Source organism: Bombus pascuorum, chromosome 2 (genome assembly GCF_905332965.1).
Source record: "Bombus pascuorum chromosome 2, iyBomPasc1.1, whole genome shotgun sequence".
In the NCBI taxonomy this organism is placed as follows: domain Eukaryota; kingdom Metazoa; phylum Arthropoda; class Insecta; order Hymenoptera; family Apidae; genus Bombus; species Bombus pascuorum.
Window position 1 is genome coordinate 22,500,097 of NC_083489.1, and position 19,413 is coordinate 22,519,509.

A 19,413-nucleotide genomic window follows, 5' to 3' on the forward strand; every position below is an offset into this window, starting at 1 on the left:
CGTTGCTACGCATCACGATATAGAGGGTGTTTCACGCAGCAAGACACGGCTACATTTTTTTAAACAATTAAATACAGAAATAATTAACAAAAAGAAAATTAGTGCTGGTAAAAAAATAGTATTAAATGTCCTTCACTGCTTTGATGAATTTATGCACATTAACACGTTCATTTTTCGTTAGGGTTCATATATCACATTTTTCGTTATGTGCATGATACTGATTCGAATGTAAGACAAATAAAAAAACACGAAATTGTAAAAAATATTTCATAACAGTTCGTATAAAATATATATGTAAAGCTTTATAATATAGAAGTAGGTATTGTATGAAAATTATTTGTGAATATATAGCACTGCAGGTAATGAAAATCGAATCCGTAATGAAAGTGTTAATACGATTACAAGATGCAATTGCTTCTTTCTTTAGAGCGAAATTCTATTTTATTACGAGTGAGAATTATACTTTATACTTCGTACGGTATTATTTCTATATATTTGCATTTATTAATAAAATTACAAAGAACAACTTCATAGCCTTTTTTGAATATACCTGTACAATATTCTGTGCATGATTCCTTGAGTACTTAAATTTTCCTTTTAATAAGAAATATCATAAATTATTTAGTGCTATATCATTTAATTTAATACTGTTACATCGTATACAATGACCTAGAAAATAAATTTATACAAGAAAGGTTCTAAATGCAGTTTCATTAATAAAAAGAAGTACAGTTACATTTTGCAACCAAATCAATAATAAAAAATACATAAAAGTAAAACATCATAATACATAACATTAATTTTTTCTTCTAAACTTTTGTTCTATCTTTAACCACTTTGAAGATATTATGTATAATGCATACTCACACTTAGCTGCGTGAAGCACCTTGTAATTGCTATTATCACAGCGGAGTCGCGAAATTGTTATAGACGGTCGGAAGATTTTTTTTAGTTAGGAACAGCCCGATAATTACGGTTCCCAATGGGTATTGGCCATTAATGAAACGGGTTGGAGAGAAGAAGTTTATTGCCACGATAAAAGTGCAGCAGAAACGGAACAAAATTTTCCTGCTGAATCGCCTTGGCTGCACGAAACTTGGAATTATTTACGTTCGTATCAGTATACACGGGTAACGAAGTATCGGTGAAAATCTTTCGAGAAAGTGTTTCTCGTTAAGAGTTTGCGAAAGGATGAGGAAAAAGGTAAGAACAGAAGTTAAACGTAGACTAGGAAAGATATTATTGAAACTCTCGTGAAAAGTTGTAATTTGGATAAGGAAACTTTCCGAATTGTGTCATGGTCTTCTCTTTGGTCTTCTTTCATCTTCTCTGTGCGATACGATGCTCGTTTCCAATAATCGACTACATGATCAGAGGGAAATATTAAGTTGCTGCGTAAGTTTTGTTTCTCAGAGATAGATCTTGCACAAATTCTAAAATTCCAAATTTACAACGTTTATCATTAAATTGAGAATTCAGAGAATTCATTCAAGAGCTTTTGCGATTCTATAAAAATATTCCAATTATATACGTATTTTTGCACTCTTTACATTAGTTCATGATTTCTCATAAAATAAATTCTTCAAATATCGAAACAATTAATATATTCTAATGTTAGTAATTTAGTAAGCACTCCAATGTTTTCGAATTATTATTTTTTATATTCTGACAATCTCAAATACATATCACACACATTGTTATTATTAAACAATGCGATTATTAACTATACTTGGTCATATTACTTGTGATACGTTTTATATTCATAACATATCACACACGTTGTTATTATTAAACAATGCTATTATTAACTATACTTGGTCATATTACTTGTGATACGTTTTATATTCATAACATATCACACACGTTGTTATTATTAAACAATGCGATTATTAACTATACTTGGTCATATTACTTGTGATACGTTTTATATTAATTTACGTAATTATTAATTGGAGCTAACATAAGGAATATGTTTATGGTGTTCCTCAAATTATAATATCAAGGGGCGAAGAAAGTTATTTAACCAATACACCGCAAACAATATAATTTTTATACCACAGAGATAAAAATAGTCTTAGTTTCGTAGTATTAAAATGTAAGAATCGTTAATTATCATTTTATTCTCACATTAATTACTGATTATTAAACGTTAATTAAATAGTTATAATATATACATGAGTAAATCGCACGTGTTGGTATAATTGTAAAATAACACTGTATGTGTTGTTCTATGTGTTTCCATGTGTGTGTTTTATTATAATTTATAATATTTCAATTCTATTGGAATGAGAAGCTTCTTTTTCTTTTCAATTAGATCTTTTCATTAGATTGGTTCCAAAAATCAATTAATTTAGCCATAGCAAAAGAAAAATGGTAGTCCTTAGATGAGTTGATCTTAAAATTACGAAACATTAAAAACAGATGCTGACAATACCTCGTTTCTTAAGTTGATCTTCTACCACCACCGCAGAGATCATGAAAACGTTACCAACACTGCCGCCCACAGCCATTGACGCTAACAAAAGAAGTCTCGCTACTCTGGACCATGCGGAGGATAGAGTGACCGGAGAAATATCAAAGTCATTGTCAAAGGAGTTTTCCGCTTTATCCATTCTTATTTCCGACTCGATGCCAATAATTCCAGCCAGGGTGCTCGTTGCACCTATGTAGGTCGTCGTCGCGTTCATTCTAAAACTGAAAAAATAAAATCATTAATAAAATAATAAAAACCAGCATATTGTACTGTTCAGGCACACAAAGTTTGTTTTTAAACAAGTAAAGTATCTTTATACGTGGCCACGGAACAGCACGAGAAAGCAACATGAATGAATGTGCGAGTAGTAAAACTGAAATCATTTGAAACATTGGCCCATATTTTTAATTAAAGAAAAAAGGTGATAAACACAAAAGGATGCTGGCCAATAAAATCACAGCTATATATAGACAAATATCCTACAGCACCATACTGCGATGCACAGATGTTCCAAATAGATTATAAGGTAAGTATTTTATTTTTTTTTTACGGGCTAGCGGAATTGTGGCCATATGGAAATTTGATTTTCTCCCTTGTCACGTATATGTGAACAAAGAATGTAGTGATTTTTTTGGTAAAGAGTTTATCGGAAAACGGCCATTAAATGTTTATCGTACAAGTATATCGTGTAATATGTACATTTTACTGGCCTATTTACTGAAATAGAAGTAAATCAATTTATGAACTAACGTAGTGTAATGTAGTAATGTAATGAGATACGTGATGACGATCAATGGTTACAAATAAGATGCAAACATTGGAGGTAGCTAATGTAGCAGTAAAACGAGAAGGTATAGCATAGAATGAAGATTAATTAGATGTAATTCTACTGGATAGATTATATATTATATATACATTATATACATTATATACATTATATACATATATATATAATATATATATGTATATATAATGTATATTATATATAATGTAAATAGATAATATTTATATTGTTATACCAAAAATTACATCTTAGTATACAGAACATATAGAATGGCGAAAATAGTATATGAAGTTATGATAATTAATAATTAGAGATTAATAATATTATATAAAATATTAATATAAACAAAATATACGTGTATATAATTCTCCCATTTTATACTTGGGAGACTAATTTAAAATTGCAATAGTTGCTTGGTTATTTTATATTACTAAAGCTCTTTTTTTATTTGATTTTGTTTTTACAAATTCCAACCTTTGCATTGAGCATTGCAAAAAATTTGATCGCAAATTTTGCTTCCGACAAAACTTCGTGAATTTATTAACAATTTTTAAGACATTTTTTCATATGATATAGTATCGACTGTTCTTTGCAACTATGTTATATATTATATATATTGTATATACGTATATACAAGGTGTTCGGCTAGAAGTGTAAAAAATTTAAGGGGTGATTCTTAAAACTAAAATAAGATAAAATCCAGAGTGAAAGGAATGCGTTTTCGGCTTCGTTTTTTAGTTATTGACAATTAAAAATTAGCCGAAATTCCCCTGTGCGCGAGCAAACCTTTTTACACGAACGAAAGTAAGGCAGCCTAAGCAGCGGCATGCACATCGAACGATACATTGGCAACAGCTTACCTCATACAAGTCGTAGAGAAGAAGACTATGATATTTGAAGTGAAAACTCGTAAATTAAACTAATGTTTAATAAACCTGCTTACTTATTAAGATCCATAACAAAATATCAAAAATTGCCTCATGAAATTTTCGAGTAAAGAGGATTAATGTTTCCTCCGATCCTTTGCCTCCATAAATAATTAACAAATAACAGTACATATAAGCAATGTTTATACAAATTTCATACATGTACCGCGACTTTCCCATCCACGGGTGTCCCGAAGGTGCACGGGGGAATTTCGGCTAATATTTAATTGTCAATAACTAAAAAACAAAGTTGAGAACGCGATTTCTTATCCTTGATTTTTGTCTTATTTTAGTTTCAGGGATCACCCCTTAAATTGTTTGCATAGTATAGTATATAATTATATATAAGTATAATATAATTATGCATAGTATATAATTATTATTATTAGCAAGAAATTAGCGAGAGAACGAAAATAAATGTTATATTTTTCCTATATAATTTCCATTTATTATAATTATGAGCTAATAACCTGATAAAAGTAAAAAATACACAGAATTAAATAATAAATACGCAGAAATTAGCGATACAAAGGACAAAGGTCTGCTCTTTCATCTCCTGCCTTTTTCTTTTTATATGTACACAGTAGAGCGTGTGACAGAAAGGCCATTGTCCTTCGTTTCCTCTATTCTTTATTTCTCTTTATCTGTTATATCTTCTTCGGAGGAACGTCCATAAAACTCACAGAATAAAACGGGAAGAAAGCTCACTAGGAATTTCAACGTACGCAAACGTCGATCGCAGCAAAGGACCATTTACGAGAGATGCATTCATCTTCGTCAAAACTGGCCAAATCCCAGTGCAAACAGATTTAATTCCGTACGGCTTAAATGGCCACGTTTGAGGAAGGCAATCAAGGGAAGCAATTAGCGTGCTCGTTGCGATGTAAATCTACCTGATGAAATTCCATGAAGACAGATCAACAATCTGCTCTTCCATAGCCTTTTGATCGATCATTATTATTCTCCTTTCTTAAATTTAACGTCGATTTCACGCGATCAGAATTCTTCCACTTTAATGAATTGATTTCACGTTCGAGCAACAAAGAGGAAAGAAAGGAAAGAAGAAAATTGAACCAAAAAGGAGGCAGTACGCGATTGCTTGCTGTTGCGCGAAACTTGAAACACGGACTCCGTCTTTGAAAGCAGGAAGGAAATCGGGTTGTAGCGACTCGATATCGGGTTATTAGCTGCACGGAGGTTGCGGGGATTAAGGCAAACATGCTGACAACCCTAATTGTAAGGTATTGATCAGTGTCTATTACGAAAGTCGATGCCATGTTTTAATAATCACGTGCTACGATCACTTTACGATGCTCCCTCTCGTATCGTAAATTTTTGGCGTCGTTTCACCGCAATAAAGTCGTTCAATTTTAACGATGAGGCGCATTTTATTATCACGATATGCTCTCTACGCTCTAGTAGACCAAAAGGGATATCTCGCTGGGGAAAGAATTTTACGATTTTTCTTCATTTTATTTTGTTACATTTTATTGATCGAGGAATTATTTTCAATTGCCAGGAAAATTTAAATTGTCAGAAATGTTTAGCAAATGTTTAGTGTATCCTATTATCGTCGGCGTTATGTATGTATTTTATCAGCCTTTTGTAAGTAGACATCTTTTATTTATGAGTGTACGTTACGTTATACATTTAAGTATAATTAACAGTTTGCTAGAGAAATTTAGTTTCAACATCTGTAATATAATGTTAACAATATTTTGTTACACGGGATTAGCATTCTTTGGTATAATTGAACAGAAATGCATGGAAGAATATGTACGAATATAAAGGAGCAAAAATATTACACATATTGCATGTGCAAAATTAATGTCGAGCTGCGTATTACATTTTCAGTTAAAACATACATTCATTTATAAAACATATTTATTTAGTAATTTAATTACTTTAGATATAGAATATTTATTTAATAATGTGATTACTTTAATTAGTTATAAACGCTAAAGGACAATAAACATAGTTTGTACACAATACATGTAGCAGACATTTTCATCAGAAATATTATAGTATTGTGTAAATCAATAATAGAATGTATTTACCTATACTATATGGAATTTAATAATGTTGCGTAATTTGTTTCAGCTTGACATACTATTAATTTCCAAACTTGTATATTTGTTACAAATACAAATTGTTGAAGTGATCGCCACTTCTAAGAAAACTCTACATCTTCTCTACATCGATAGCGCATAGACAAAAGAATGCGTCGATGACAGACCATAAGCGGTACACGTGCCACGTTGGCTTCAGGGTTCTTTTAGTCCCAGGGTAACATTGCCAGTGTCACGTCGGAGACACAAAAGATCGCGAAATCAACGGATCGCCGGTGATCTCCTCGCGTTGCGGTTCGAACGGAATGATTCTTTCACGAATAGGGTGAAGAAAATAGAAGTTCGTATGCGACGATGAGATTTATTGCAGAAATCTGACAGAGTGACGGTTTCAACAGCGTGGTTCGGAATGTTAGGACAGACCGACTCGAGATGCTTCAACGGACTGTTTTAGCGCTGGTTTAGGAAGGTCCTTCTACCGAGGATCTAGTCCCTTTGGAGGGGCCTTTTTAGTTATTGTTTCAACAGACGTGGCTTGCAGGGTGTTCGGTCTATCTGGTTACTGAGCGGATGGTTTCCTTGAGTGTGTGACACTAGCGTGCGGATCTGGACCACACTTTGTACTTTAATATTCACAATATATATATACTTACAATACCTTACAATTTACCCACGCGTTTCTTTGATTCCACATACATTGAATAACCTTAACACAAATAAAGGTACAGAAAATTTCCGAGAAACATATTCGTATGCGGTTTTATTAGAATGAATGAATAACTCACATCCTTATAACTGCTATCTTTAAAATATAATGCTCCATACTTGTTGCGCTGATCTTAAATAGCAAAAGTTCTCGTCCAACTTTAATAAAACTAAAATAAAATGGAACACTACATGTGTATATCTGCAACAACTTGTTAAAATTTGAATCGATGAAACAATTGCTTTGTATTTTACTTACTTTGTATTTATTTACAGGCCAAACTTGATGAATTTTATTGACTTTTATCTTTAATGTTCTATGTACTTGCTTCAACATCCCACATTATGATACACAAATATTGTTGAAAACGAAGCAGAAGTATATATGTTTCATCAAAACATTGTTTACAATTATTATAAATCACTGTTTCTTCCAGAATGTAATAATATACAATTATCAATTGTTATTCTAAAATTATTTCTCTAGAAATGTGATGTGAATGTTATAATAATAGGAAATATAATTCTACTTTTATAGCGAACATTTTAATATTATAATTAATGATTTATAATACTTACATATGCACATAACTACATTTATTTTTATTATTAAATACGTATAATTAATATTCATAATACATTCATAGCGATCTTTATCAATTTTGGCGTTTTGCCTTTGATAATATCTTTCATTTTGTACGACGTGTTCTTTTATTTATTTCCACCTATATTACAATTAATGTTACAATAATTATACAAAAAACTGTTCCAATTCTAAGAATCTTTTAACTATATTAAAAGATTTAAAAAATATGCTTTAAAAAGTATTCATTAATTGTACCTATATATAAAGAAGTGCAGAATTTTGTGCAAATTTGCAGAAATTTCCATATACTTAATTACACATAAAACGTGGAAAAATAAATAAGCTGAAGATGATCTTAAATCGAATCGAACCTGTCCTCTATTAATTGCATATAAAATAATTTTCAGCCAATTTTAAATGAAATTTTAGATAAAAAGTAACTTGGATTTAATTTCTTCTTTTATAATCTGCAAATATTTATGAAGAATGTCAAGAATACTAGCCAATGAGATCTTTTAAAATTCATCATATACAATATGATACATATTATCATTCTACATATAAGCTTGAATTTTATAAAATTAATATTTTTACGTATCTATTAAATCATACTTTTACCAAATTTTTTAAATTGAAAAGTATTTTCAACTTGTAGTATACGATTACTTTACATAATTTTACGAAATATCGCAATCATGTAATAAATAACAGAGTCCGGTAAAAACGCATCGTTTTTATTTCTTTTTGAAAGACTTTTGAATCACGTTTTCTTCAATAGATTCGCTCTAAATAGAAACTTTCTAACTAACTACTTTCTAACTTTCTGTGTCGACGTGAATCAATTTATGCAAATTTTAAAGGCTGACCGAAACACATTTTATTTGTAGCAACAATAGTGTGGCAGATTCAAATTCAACACGGCCAAGCTTGTAAAGATGTACCCTCGTCAAAATGTCCGTCAAAAATTTAGTTTCTTTATTCAAAGTAACGCCATGGTATTCGGATAGGTTTACATTACAGACGAAACGAAAGGTGGGAAACCTGCGGTATCGTATGTTAAACCTCTGGTGTAGTTTTTTATCACGCGATATTGGATTTCATGGGACCGATGATGAGCTCAGCACAGATCCGTGGAATACTTCACAGAGTATGTGATTGATCGTATTCTTTATATTTGCATATCATTTTCATCCCATTGACATATCCGCTATTTTGCAGTATATATGTATACTGGCCTCGAATACTGATAGACGTGTTCGTGCAAATTGTATGTAAATTTACTCGAGAATGGATGTTAATTGACTATTATCACAGAAAAACAGTTCTACTTTGATGCGAGTAAAAACGAAATTTTTTAAAAGTTTAAAATTATGGAGATTATAATAATGGATGTATATCTGCTTACCTTTTTTTAAGTTTTCAAAGTTAAGTATATTAAGAAAGAGTTGATTTGTATACGTTCGATTCTTCCATTTAAATTTGTTGAAAATAATTAGTACTTATTTCCTAACTCGTGGTTCTTTTCTTTTCAAATATTTCTGAGCCGTTTGATGTTTATTAAGATGTTTTAAAGGACATTTACAAAATAAAAGAACGATCTTTCAAGTCAGTAAATTTACTCGAGAATGAATGTTAATTGACTATTATCAAAGAAAAACAGTTCTACTTTGATGCGAGTAAAAACGAAATTTTTTAAAAGTTTAAAATTATGGAGATCATAATAATGGATGTATATCTGCTTACCTTTTTTTAAGTTTTCAAAGTTAAGTATATTAAGAAAGAGTTGATTTGTATACGTTCGATTCTTCCATTTAAATTTGTTGAAAATAATTAGTACTTATTTCCTAACTCGTGGTTCTTTTCTTTTCAAATATTTCTGAGCCGTTTGATGTTTATTAAGATGTTTTAAAGGACATTTACAAAATAAAAGAACGATCTTTCAAGTCAGTAAATTTACTCGAGAATGAATGTTAATTGACTATTATCAAAGAAAAACAGTTCTACTTTGATGCGAGTAAAAACGAAATTTTTTAAAAGTTTAAAATTATGGAGATCATAATAATGGATGTATATCTGCTTACCTTTTTTTAAGTTTTCAAAGTTAAGTATATTCAGAAAGAGTTGATTTGTATACGTTCGATTCTTCCATTTAAATTTGTTGAAAATAATTAGTACTTATTTCCTAACTCGTGGTTCTTTTCTTTTCAAATATTTTTGAGCCGTCCGATGTTTATTAAGATGTTTTAAAGGAAATTTACAAAATAAAAGAACGATCTTTCAAGTCAGTAAATTTACTCGAGAATGAATGTTAATTGACTATTATCAAAGAAAAACAGTTCTACTTTGATGCGAGTAAAAACGAAATTTTTTAAAAGTTTAAAATTATGGAGATCATAATAATGGATGTATATCTGCCTACCTTTTTTTAAGTTTACAAAGTTTTAAGTTTTCAAAGTTAAGTATATTCAGAAAGAGTTGATTTGTATACGTTCGATTCTTCCATTTAAATTTGTTGAAAATAATTAGTACTTATTTGCTAACTCGTGGTTCTTTTCTTTTCAAATATTTTTGAGCCGTTCGATGTTTATTAAAATGTTTTAAAGGACATTTACAAAATAAAAGAACGATCTTTCAAGTCAGTAAATTCATATAATTCACTATTATTTAAACGTTTAGGAACTATCGATGAATAGTTTATTCATTAATAAAACCCTCTTTTAAAACATAATTAATAGACAAATGCATAGTTATATGGATACATAACGGAGAATTATTTTATCTAGTAAATGTTATAACAAGTACTATACCTTGAACATATTATACATTTGCTTATTATATACATATTTGCACGTACAAGTTTTCTAAAAAAATATAAAAATCCGCAGTTTAATTTGTAATGTTACTAATATCAATTAATATTCTTATTATATTTTTAATCATAATACAATTGAGTTTAATCTCACAAGGGTAAACGACTCAACTTTCGTGCGTATTTACACCGTTGCAAGGAATATTTTGTAGAATCTGCTATTTCAAGAAGATATATATATATTTTTTTATAGTTTATTTTGTTTTTTTTTACAATTTGTCCTGAAGGACATTTGGTAAAGTGTTATATCTTATTGGAAAAAAAATAAAGTAAAAATAAATATAGCATGTGGGTGGCTACCCCCAGCGGGGTGCCATCTTCGTGTTTGCTAGGTTATATCTTTTATGAAGAAGATATATGAAACGAAAAAATAAATCAACACTTACGCAACTATACATGTTACGTAAACTATACTTACATACAAACTATGTTGCTTGATACAATCTACACAGGTAAAAAATCTGAAGCAAATAGAAATCTCATATGCTAAAACCTAATATTTTATATTGTTCTGGTTAACGTTTTTTAAAATATTTAGCAAATATTAATCGAAGAATGGAATTACGTTATATGTACTATAAAACTTCGATTATTATGTGAAGCTTTATCATTTCAATAAGACGATACTATTATAGAATTGATTATGTAAAAATTTGGAAAATGTCGATAGGAATAGGAAGTTAGCAGAGCGAAACGTTAGAACATCGATGCGCGTCCAACACATGCCTGTGTCATGCTCTTCCGGTGATATCAGTTACCACGAACCTTAGAGTCCCTTGGAATAGGTATTATTCCAATTTTTCACTCTAGTCTACGTAGTTTCAAACTTTCGAAATAAGAGAAATTTTATGCACATTTATCGTACGCAGCATTATGTTACGTTTAGTGTTTTACAATCGATAATAAGTTAATCGCGAAAGTATGGATAATTTAAAAAGTTTTCTTTCGATATAAACCTATATTATACTTTTAATTTCGTCATCGCAATTAAGTCATCGCGAGTGAATGTTGCGTTAATGGAATTTTTCATTTGCAATATATTATAAATTTTGGTTTTGTACATTGTAGTTGCGAAAGGACACTTCAAGGATTTACTCCGTATTCCTTGAGTCATTCTTTATTTTTGCAGCAAGATTTTATAATTCTACGAAATTCGGTAAAACTGAAATATGATAAGGCAATTTTGAAAAATTATTGAAAGTATTTGCATATTTTGGATTTACTTAGTTTCATGAAGTACCTATTCATTTCTTTATCGAATCGAATTGATATAATTTTATCCACATTCTCGATAATTTTATTTTCGTACATCATCTCACTGCTTAGTCCTTGATAGCTTGATTATCAATATTAATATTTCCTTTCGTACAAAATATACATGTAATCTGATAATTTCAGGTGTCGTAAGTCATACGTAACTAATTAAACGTAAAGGGGTCACTGTCTGCTTTATAATTAAATAATTACCATCATGAGGTGCATAAATAATACATTTCATCTTATTTCAGTTTCATAGAAGCATAAAAGTAAAAAATGCTTCTGCAAGTTAACGTGGCAATCAGTGTCTTTCACTTCACGTTTATAGAGCACATTCATTTATATCGGACAAGAGATCGCCAAAGGGAGATGTCTGCACAGCAATTCATGAAGATGTCAGGTAAGGTAAATGGTGTAGAGTGTAGACCGACGTATTCTAACAAGTCCCTCAAGCTATGGTTGTTTCCTTTGATTTTTTCTCAGTTTTAATTAAAATAAACTGTAATTGTATGTTAAACGAATAGTCACTCTTAATTAAGTTTGGAAAATTTTGCAAAGGTTGAAACGTTTCCGTTGATATTCATATTTTCCGATGTTATTTATTTATATTAATTATATTATTAATTATTATTTTCCGATTCATATTTCATTGCATAAAATTTCCTGTGTAAAGGAGATGATAAAGGAAATATTCCAAGAGTTTTGAAAATAGACGATCATGTTCCATATTTTCTAGTAGATGAAAGTCACAAAAGTAGAACCTTTCGTCGAGAGAGTGCCAGGAAACATTTCAGAAGATGGTTTTGTTTGAAAAGCAGTGCTTTTTCTTTTTCTTTTTCCAAACAGAATGAACAAAAAGTAATTTAGTCGCTATACGAATGCAACCTTTTCGAGACAGATTTTTTAAACAAAGGATGTAATTATATAATGATGCCAACTATAATACCTACATACCCAAGTTCAAAAAGATCTTTTAAAGCCAAAAAAGCTACTTATGATTTCATCAAAACAAGTAATATTCTAATATCTTCGATACTGTAATATTTCGAAAGATATTTTCAAAATTTTGGAAGGGATGAAAAATACATGTTTAGCCCCAAAACCAACTATAAAGACAAATGTAGTAAGATGAAATTGATAGAAAATGTAGCGAATCTCAGAATTAGTTTCCTGTAAAAGAATAGAAAATATGATTTATCTTTCGATTGATCTTTCGATGTACTCTTCATTTATAATGGGATCCCTATGTTTCAATAGGTCTCAGTGATGCTAGAAAAATAATAGAAATCAGTCTTTTCCCTAAAAGGTTCCTTGGGATACAATATGCCATTAATTTCATAGGGGTTAAAGCATCAACTAGGTTGGAAGAAATTGATCTACTTGATATGCAGCTTTATAATAGGGGTAGACAATACATGTCAGGACAAACATTTTGCTTCGAGATTACTATGTGGAATCTAGTATCCCTGCTGGATAATGTACACATGCGAAGTACAATATATTATAGCTGATGTTGGCAAATCGCATTAGATTATCGATTAAGGGATTCTCCTAACATAAACTTTGAAGGGATCGTCTAAAGCGAAATTGAACCAGCATTAAGCTAGTAACTTGCATATTTTACTTTAGCTTCGATCGTTGCGTTTTTTAAAAGAAAGTTACATTGTAACTGAATTTACATCATAATTACAATTAGAGTTTAAAAAATTTAAGGAAAATAATATTCGACAGAACTATGAACATTTGCATTTTGATTTCGATAGACTTGACTTTATTGAATATTCTGCAATAAAGAAATAGAAGATAAATAAGCTTAAATAATTTGGGCATACATTATTTAATAAATTTAATGCTTCATAATTATATTCATTATTTAAAAGATCGATAATCAAATTAATTTTGACTATGTTATCGGTGTATAGAATTAATAAAATTTACTTAATAAGGTGACATCATAATTAAATTTATTGTTTCAAGTATGATATTCATTGAAACAGATGAAATGATCTTTTATTAACATTTTTTTTTATAGATTATTTTGGTTTTTACAATTTGTCCTGAAGGACATTTGGTACAGTGTTATATTTCATTGGTAATAAAAAAATAAAATAAAAGTAAATATAGCATGTGGGTGGCTACCCTTCCTGTTTTCTAAGTTATATCTTTTATGGTATCTTTTATTAACATGTTCGTAATTTAGTTCTGAATGAAAATATAGACATTTTATCGTGTGTGAATTTTGTTAATATAAAATATAAAATGTCTGTAAAACATTTCAGAATAAATTTAAATTTGTTCAAAATGTTTGTATTTCTTTTCATAAAAATATAATATTTTCATTAAAATTAGATATAAAAATATAAAATATATTTAATGTTGAAGTAATTCAAGAAAAACTAAACAAAAAAAAGTAAACAAAAAGAAAATTCGAAATAAGGAGAGGTCCATATTATTGTGCCCTTGAATCTAAATTTTGTTTTGGATTACAAGGTTTAAAAACAAAAGAGCTATACGTAGATTTCTATTGCTGTTTCTTGTAGCCTTCAGCTAGAGCTACAAGGTTAAGTTTTTGGTAATGTCCTTTGCTATAAATATACCGTTAATCAATAAGTTTTTAGAGTTGGTATTTATTGATTCACTCGGATTTACTTTGTATATTCTGTATTTCACTTCTAATACAAAACGTGCGAACACACCGGATACACAGAGATAATTAACACGTGGCTGACGTCTAAGACAAAAGAGCGTCGTTGGAAGTCGTAGCAACTTAGCTTGTAGGAACTAGTGATCATACCAACCCACTGTTTCCACAACATATACGAACGTGCTCCCTATCATGCTTCTTCTTCCTATTGTATTGTAACATTGCAAGAGTGAGTACAGTACTTAATTACTTATTTCAATATATTTTTCAATTACAAATTCATCCATTCGTTTCTCTGTCAGTCAACCTCAACATTTAATAAAGAAAGTAGAATAGAGTTTGATTTAAAATGAAAACACACTTTCTCTAACATTAATTCTTAAAATTACCTTAATGTTTTGTATTTATTTTAAAGAATGTCATATGTGTACCTAGATGGTTAAGCTTTTCTCAAATTATTTTAAAATATACGTATAGACTGTAAATGAGAGTTTTTATAAAAAATATTTGGGAAAACATTAGATGATAAGGAAATCCTATTATTTGAATATCGTAATGCAATGAGATTCTGTAAAAACTTCAAAATTAGGAAGATTAATGAGAAACGCGTAGCTGAAATTCCACAAGCCAAATAATTGGAATGTGAGTTAATTACACGCACAAGGAAGATTCTTCAGATATCTGAAAACGATTTAATCCTGCTTAACCTATGCTTTTAGGTATTTATATTAAAATTTAAGGGAAATTTTTTTTCGTTTCTAGCCAATAACTACTTCAATTATGAGGATAATCAGTTCGTGTGGTTCAAGAATTACAATGATAAAAATAATTAATTTTATGCAGCAGATTTTACACTTCTAGTATATTATGTGAGAAACCTAACTCATTGTGAGAAGGGAGGTATAAAAAATTAACACATAATGAATTTAATGCTACGCCTCTGAAAAGTAAAGTAAAAAAAGTAAAATTATTAAGCAAAAGAAATAAAGTTGAGGAGTATGATATGCTTGAAAAAATAATTTGTATTTCTATCAAAAATTAAATTTTATAGACATAGATAAATGTTTAATGTTTCTTATTATTATTATACGATAGTATTGTTTATATTAATATATATATTTTTTTTTCATTCTATTATATATACTAAGTGCTAAAAAATGATGCTCATGTCGTGTTCTAGTTATCTTATTATAAATCTATTATTTCATTCGAATCATACGTGTTTCATAGCAAATATTAATTAAAATAAAATTCGATAAGTTTTTCTACTACCTAAATTTAAGGAGTAAGCGTTATCTTTATAAAAATAGTAGAACCGATATTCTTCATGCTTAAACAAATTTTTTTCTTAGTTTTTATTAAATTTTGAAGCCTCTCGAGCAATTAAAATAATGCGATATTTTTTAACATAAGGAAGACAGTAGGCACTAGATAGAGAAGATCTCTTTCCAAGTCGTCAAAAGCTTCTCTTCCTAAATTCTAGAATAGAGTACACCCTAATTAGGATTTTTTTATTTTAAGATGGGGTCTTTTCAAACCCGGCAAGCATTGGTCCATCGATGACTCCTGAGATCTGTTACAATCTCACGACGATCGTGTCTTTCCTTGTCTTCACAGTTAAAAACAACAAAGGCAGAAAGGTAAAAAGCGGACCCTTTCCATTTTACAGTGCTGTAGGTTTCATTTCTATTTTTTATTAATCTATTTAACCTTCTCAGGACACGTATGTCTCACTCCAAAAAACTTATTACAATATATATGTTGTAATTTCTAAAATTGACAAACAACTTTATCTTTAGCTTAGTACAATCAATTTCTAGAAGAAAATACATTAAAATCCTAACAGAAAAATGTCGCGATGTATAAGATATTTATTGTGGTTTTATTATTTAGCATCGAAGGAAAACTATTGTTAGGTTTCCGAATACCGTTATGCTTTCATCAAGGAAAAAGCAATTAAATGAAATCTCTCGATGAACATTACATTCGTTAATCAAATTTCGCTTTGCAAACAAGCTTTTTTTATTATGGTTCCATTTCCCGTTTTTTAGTCTGTTTTGTTGGTTTTAACAACGTTAGCCAACGTAAAATTGGTCGCCTATTTTTATTGTGTTTTTATATAGCCTGGTAGCGCGAGTTACCGCCGAATTTCCTTTTCGAAAAATTTGCATCGTTAATTTCCGTCACTGGGCTGGAACGCGTGAAAAATATACCAGGTGCATTTGACGGCTCTGTAGCTCGATCCTTCATGCTCACGACTGTGACGCGCATTTTACGCATCCCAATCTGTATCCATATCAAAACTAATTGAAATAAAAAGAAAAGGCTTCTTTGCTGGGACAACTGCATATTATGTTCATGGTCATTTTTTCTGCGCAAAAGTAATTTATATTTCGAACGAAAGACGATTGTTAATAAGAAGCAATGTCAATGAGTGAAATACTCATAACTTTATACTCTTTAATGCCGAGTATTGTACGCTATATTTTTTAAACATTTGACGAATTAGACCGTTGATATAGTTGCAAGATATAGAATTTTTTTCAATTTTTTATGGAAATTTGCATAACTTTTTTAAAAATAATTTTTCAAACAATTTTTTGTATTTTACAATTCCAATAATAATATGATTATATGATCAATTTTCCAAGGACGATATTACTAATTTCTAAGGGTTAGATAAGTCCTTCTAATTTTATTTCTTTTAAAGAAATCTACCTTAATAATTATTTTCAGATATAATGCAATTTTATGTGCGATTGGTCTTCAAAGGAATAATAATTCTGTGTTAAATTTTGTTAAAAGAAGCTTTACTTACATTCTATACATTCCAGTTTAAAATCTATATTTGATCAGTCTAGGATTTTTTATGAATACGCTGTAACTATATTATTAACAACATTAGTTATGTTTATGTGTCCAATTATTGTGATTTCGATTATTTTAATTATAGGCTCTATATACAGAAATTCACACTTCATAAAAAATTTCTTCATAAAAAATAGATATTTATTTCCAACAATATCTTTCAGATTAATACTTACGAATCTGTGCAATACACGGCAAAGTAATTGAGTTTTCTGTTAAAATTAACGTAGCTATGTATCCGCCCATTTTCACTCGAAGGTGGAAGATCCAAACTTTCCTAATGGAATTCAGTTTCAAAATTCGTATCACATCCGTGACAGAGCCTTGCGTATTGATTATAATCTCAGATATGTTTGCACGTATGTACATATATACATATACCGCGAACAAATGTATGCAACAGGAAGATGCAAGGATTGCGTTCAAAGCTAATTTAGAGTTAGGAACGCGAGGGCAATATTATTTATTAAAGCGTATACTATATCTCAATTGTATAAACTGTAGTCGCTACAGTGCAGAAAACACATTGTGGTGGCGTCTAGCCAATAAGTTAAGTTATAACTGTCGATGCTACTGTATTATTACATATAGGTATAACAGTAGTATGTTATATTAATCAAACTTTAATACCCAGAATCAGTTTTACATAATTGCGTTGCAAATTGTAATCTATTGTATTGTTTTCGTCAAAGGAGATTCTGAAATTACCAAGTTAACACTTATTGTATATTTTTGTATAATTTATACAATAGTAGTTTAGCATAGTTTAATCAGATAAAACAAATTAACGTTTCGATACAGAAGAGTATTTTTATTCTGTCGAATGATTATTTAATGAAATGTACATCTTTTCAATTAGAATACACTTGTACCTTTTTTATAATCGAGATTTTGTTTATTTATAAAAACAATTATAACTGGTCACTTTTTTATATTCCTAACTAATTAATAATGCCTTTGAATATGAAAGTATTTGAACACTGGCTAAACCAGAATTTTTTTTTTTTAATTGACCGAATGGCTTAAGCTTTTTTGAGAAGTCAGAAGAATTAGTTTACTAGATGACATGTAAAAAATTTTGAAAAAATTGCAATCGATTGGAATCGCGAAAAACATAGTAAAGATCGCCTTCTACAATTTTTTTATCCAAGTCTGTAATGAAAATTTAAAAAATATGCTTAGTGGATTTATGTCAGTTACGTATAGCTATACATTCTGAAAATTTCATCGAAATCGGTTGATGCAGAGATATGAGCGATTGTAGATTTTAGGCCGAAAGTCATCATCATTTTCAACTGTTTGTAGCTCATAGCAACATTAACCGATTTCGATGAAATTTTCTATTGAGAGGTACTATCAAATGATCGGAAAAAATATATAGTTCTATTTAAAAAAAAAAAAACAAATCTGAACGTAATTATGAATTTAATGAATTAATAACTGAATTCGACTTCGTCAAAATATGTGCTCTCTTGTACCACGCAATTTTCATACAGCAAATTTTTTGTATCTGTAATTTGTTAGGAAATAACGAACTGTTCAGAGATATCACTATATGTATAACTATGTTAGCTCATTATTTGTTTTTTTTTTTTTTTTATAGAAAGCCGGAAGAGATTGATGCGCGTAAAAAAAGAGAGGTTTTCATTTAAAAAGATAATGCAACTGCATTTTTGAACTCGCGAGAAGGAAATTATCATGAATATGTACTTCATTTTGAACCATTCATCTTCTTCTTCTTTTCATCTTTTCCTCATACTTGTCGTTTATGAGAAAAACGCTAGGAGTTAATAGCGTGAACGTTCTGTATACTAAACACGATTCTAGTAATTCCCACTTTACTCTTTCATATATATATATATATATGCAATTTTCACCACCACGCAATTTTCGTACAGAAAATTTTTTGTATCTGTAATTTGTTAGGAAATAATGAACTGTTCAGAGATATCACTATATATATACGAAAGGGTAAAGTGGGAATTACTAGAATCGTGTTTAGTATATATATATACTATTTGTGTATTTAGTATATATATGTAATATATATATATATATATATATATGCAATTTTCATACAGAAAATTTATTGTATCTGTAATTTGTTAGGAAATAATGAACTGTTCAGAGATATCACTATATATATATATATATGTATATATACGAAAGGGTAAAGTGGGAATTACTAGAATCATGTTTAGTATATATATATATACTATTTGTGTATTTAGT

The 19,413-nt window shown here is 29.5% G+C and overlaps 1 protein-coding gene across 5 annotated transcripts in view; it reads right to left on the reverse strand.

Moving 5' to 3' along the window:
* LOC132904609 (adenosine receptor A1-like) overlaps positions 1–19,413 on the reverse strand; it is a 305,875-nt gene that overhangs the window by 19,040 nt on the left and 267,422 nt on the right. For all 5 annotated transcript variants that reach the window (XM_060955267.1, XM_060955269.1, XM_060955266.1 and 2 more), the window contains one exon: positions 2,435–2,694. In XM_060955267.1, the coding sequence (XP_060811250.1) occupies positions 2,435–2,687 (253 nt within the window). In that variant the 5' untranslated portion in view covers positions 2,688–2,694. The remainder of the gene's footprint in view (positions 1–2,434; positions 2,695–19,413) is intronic.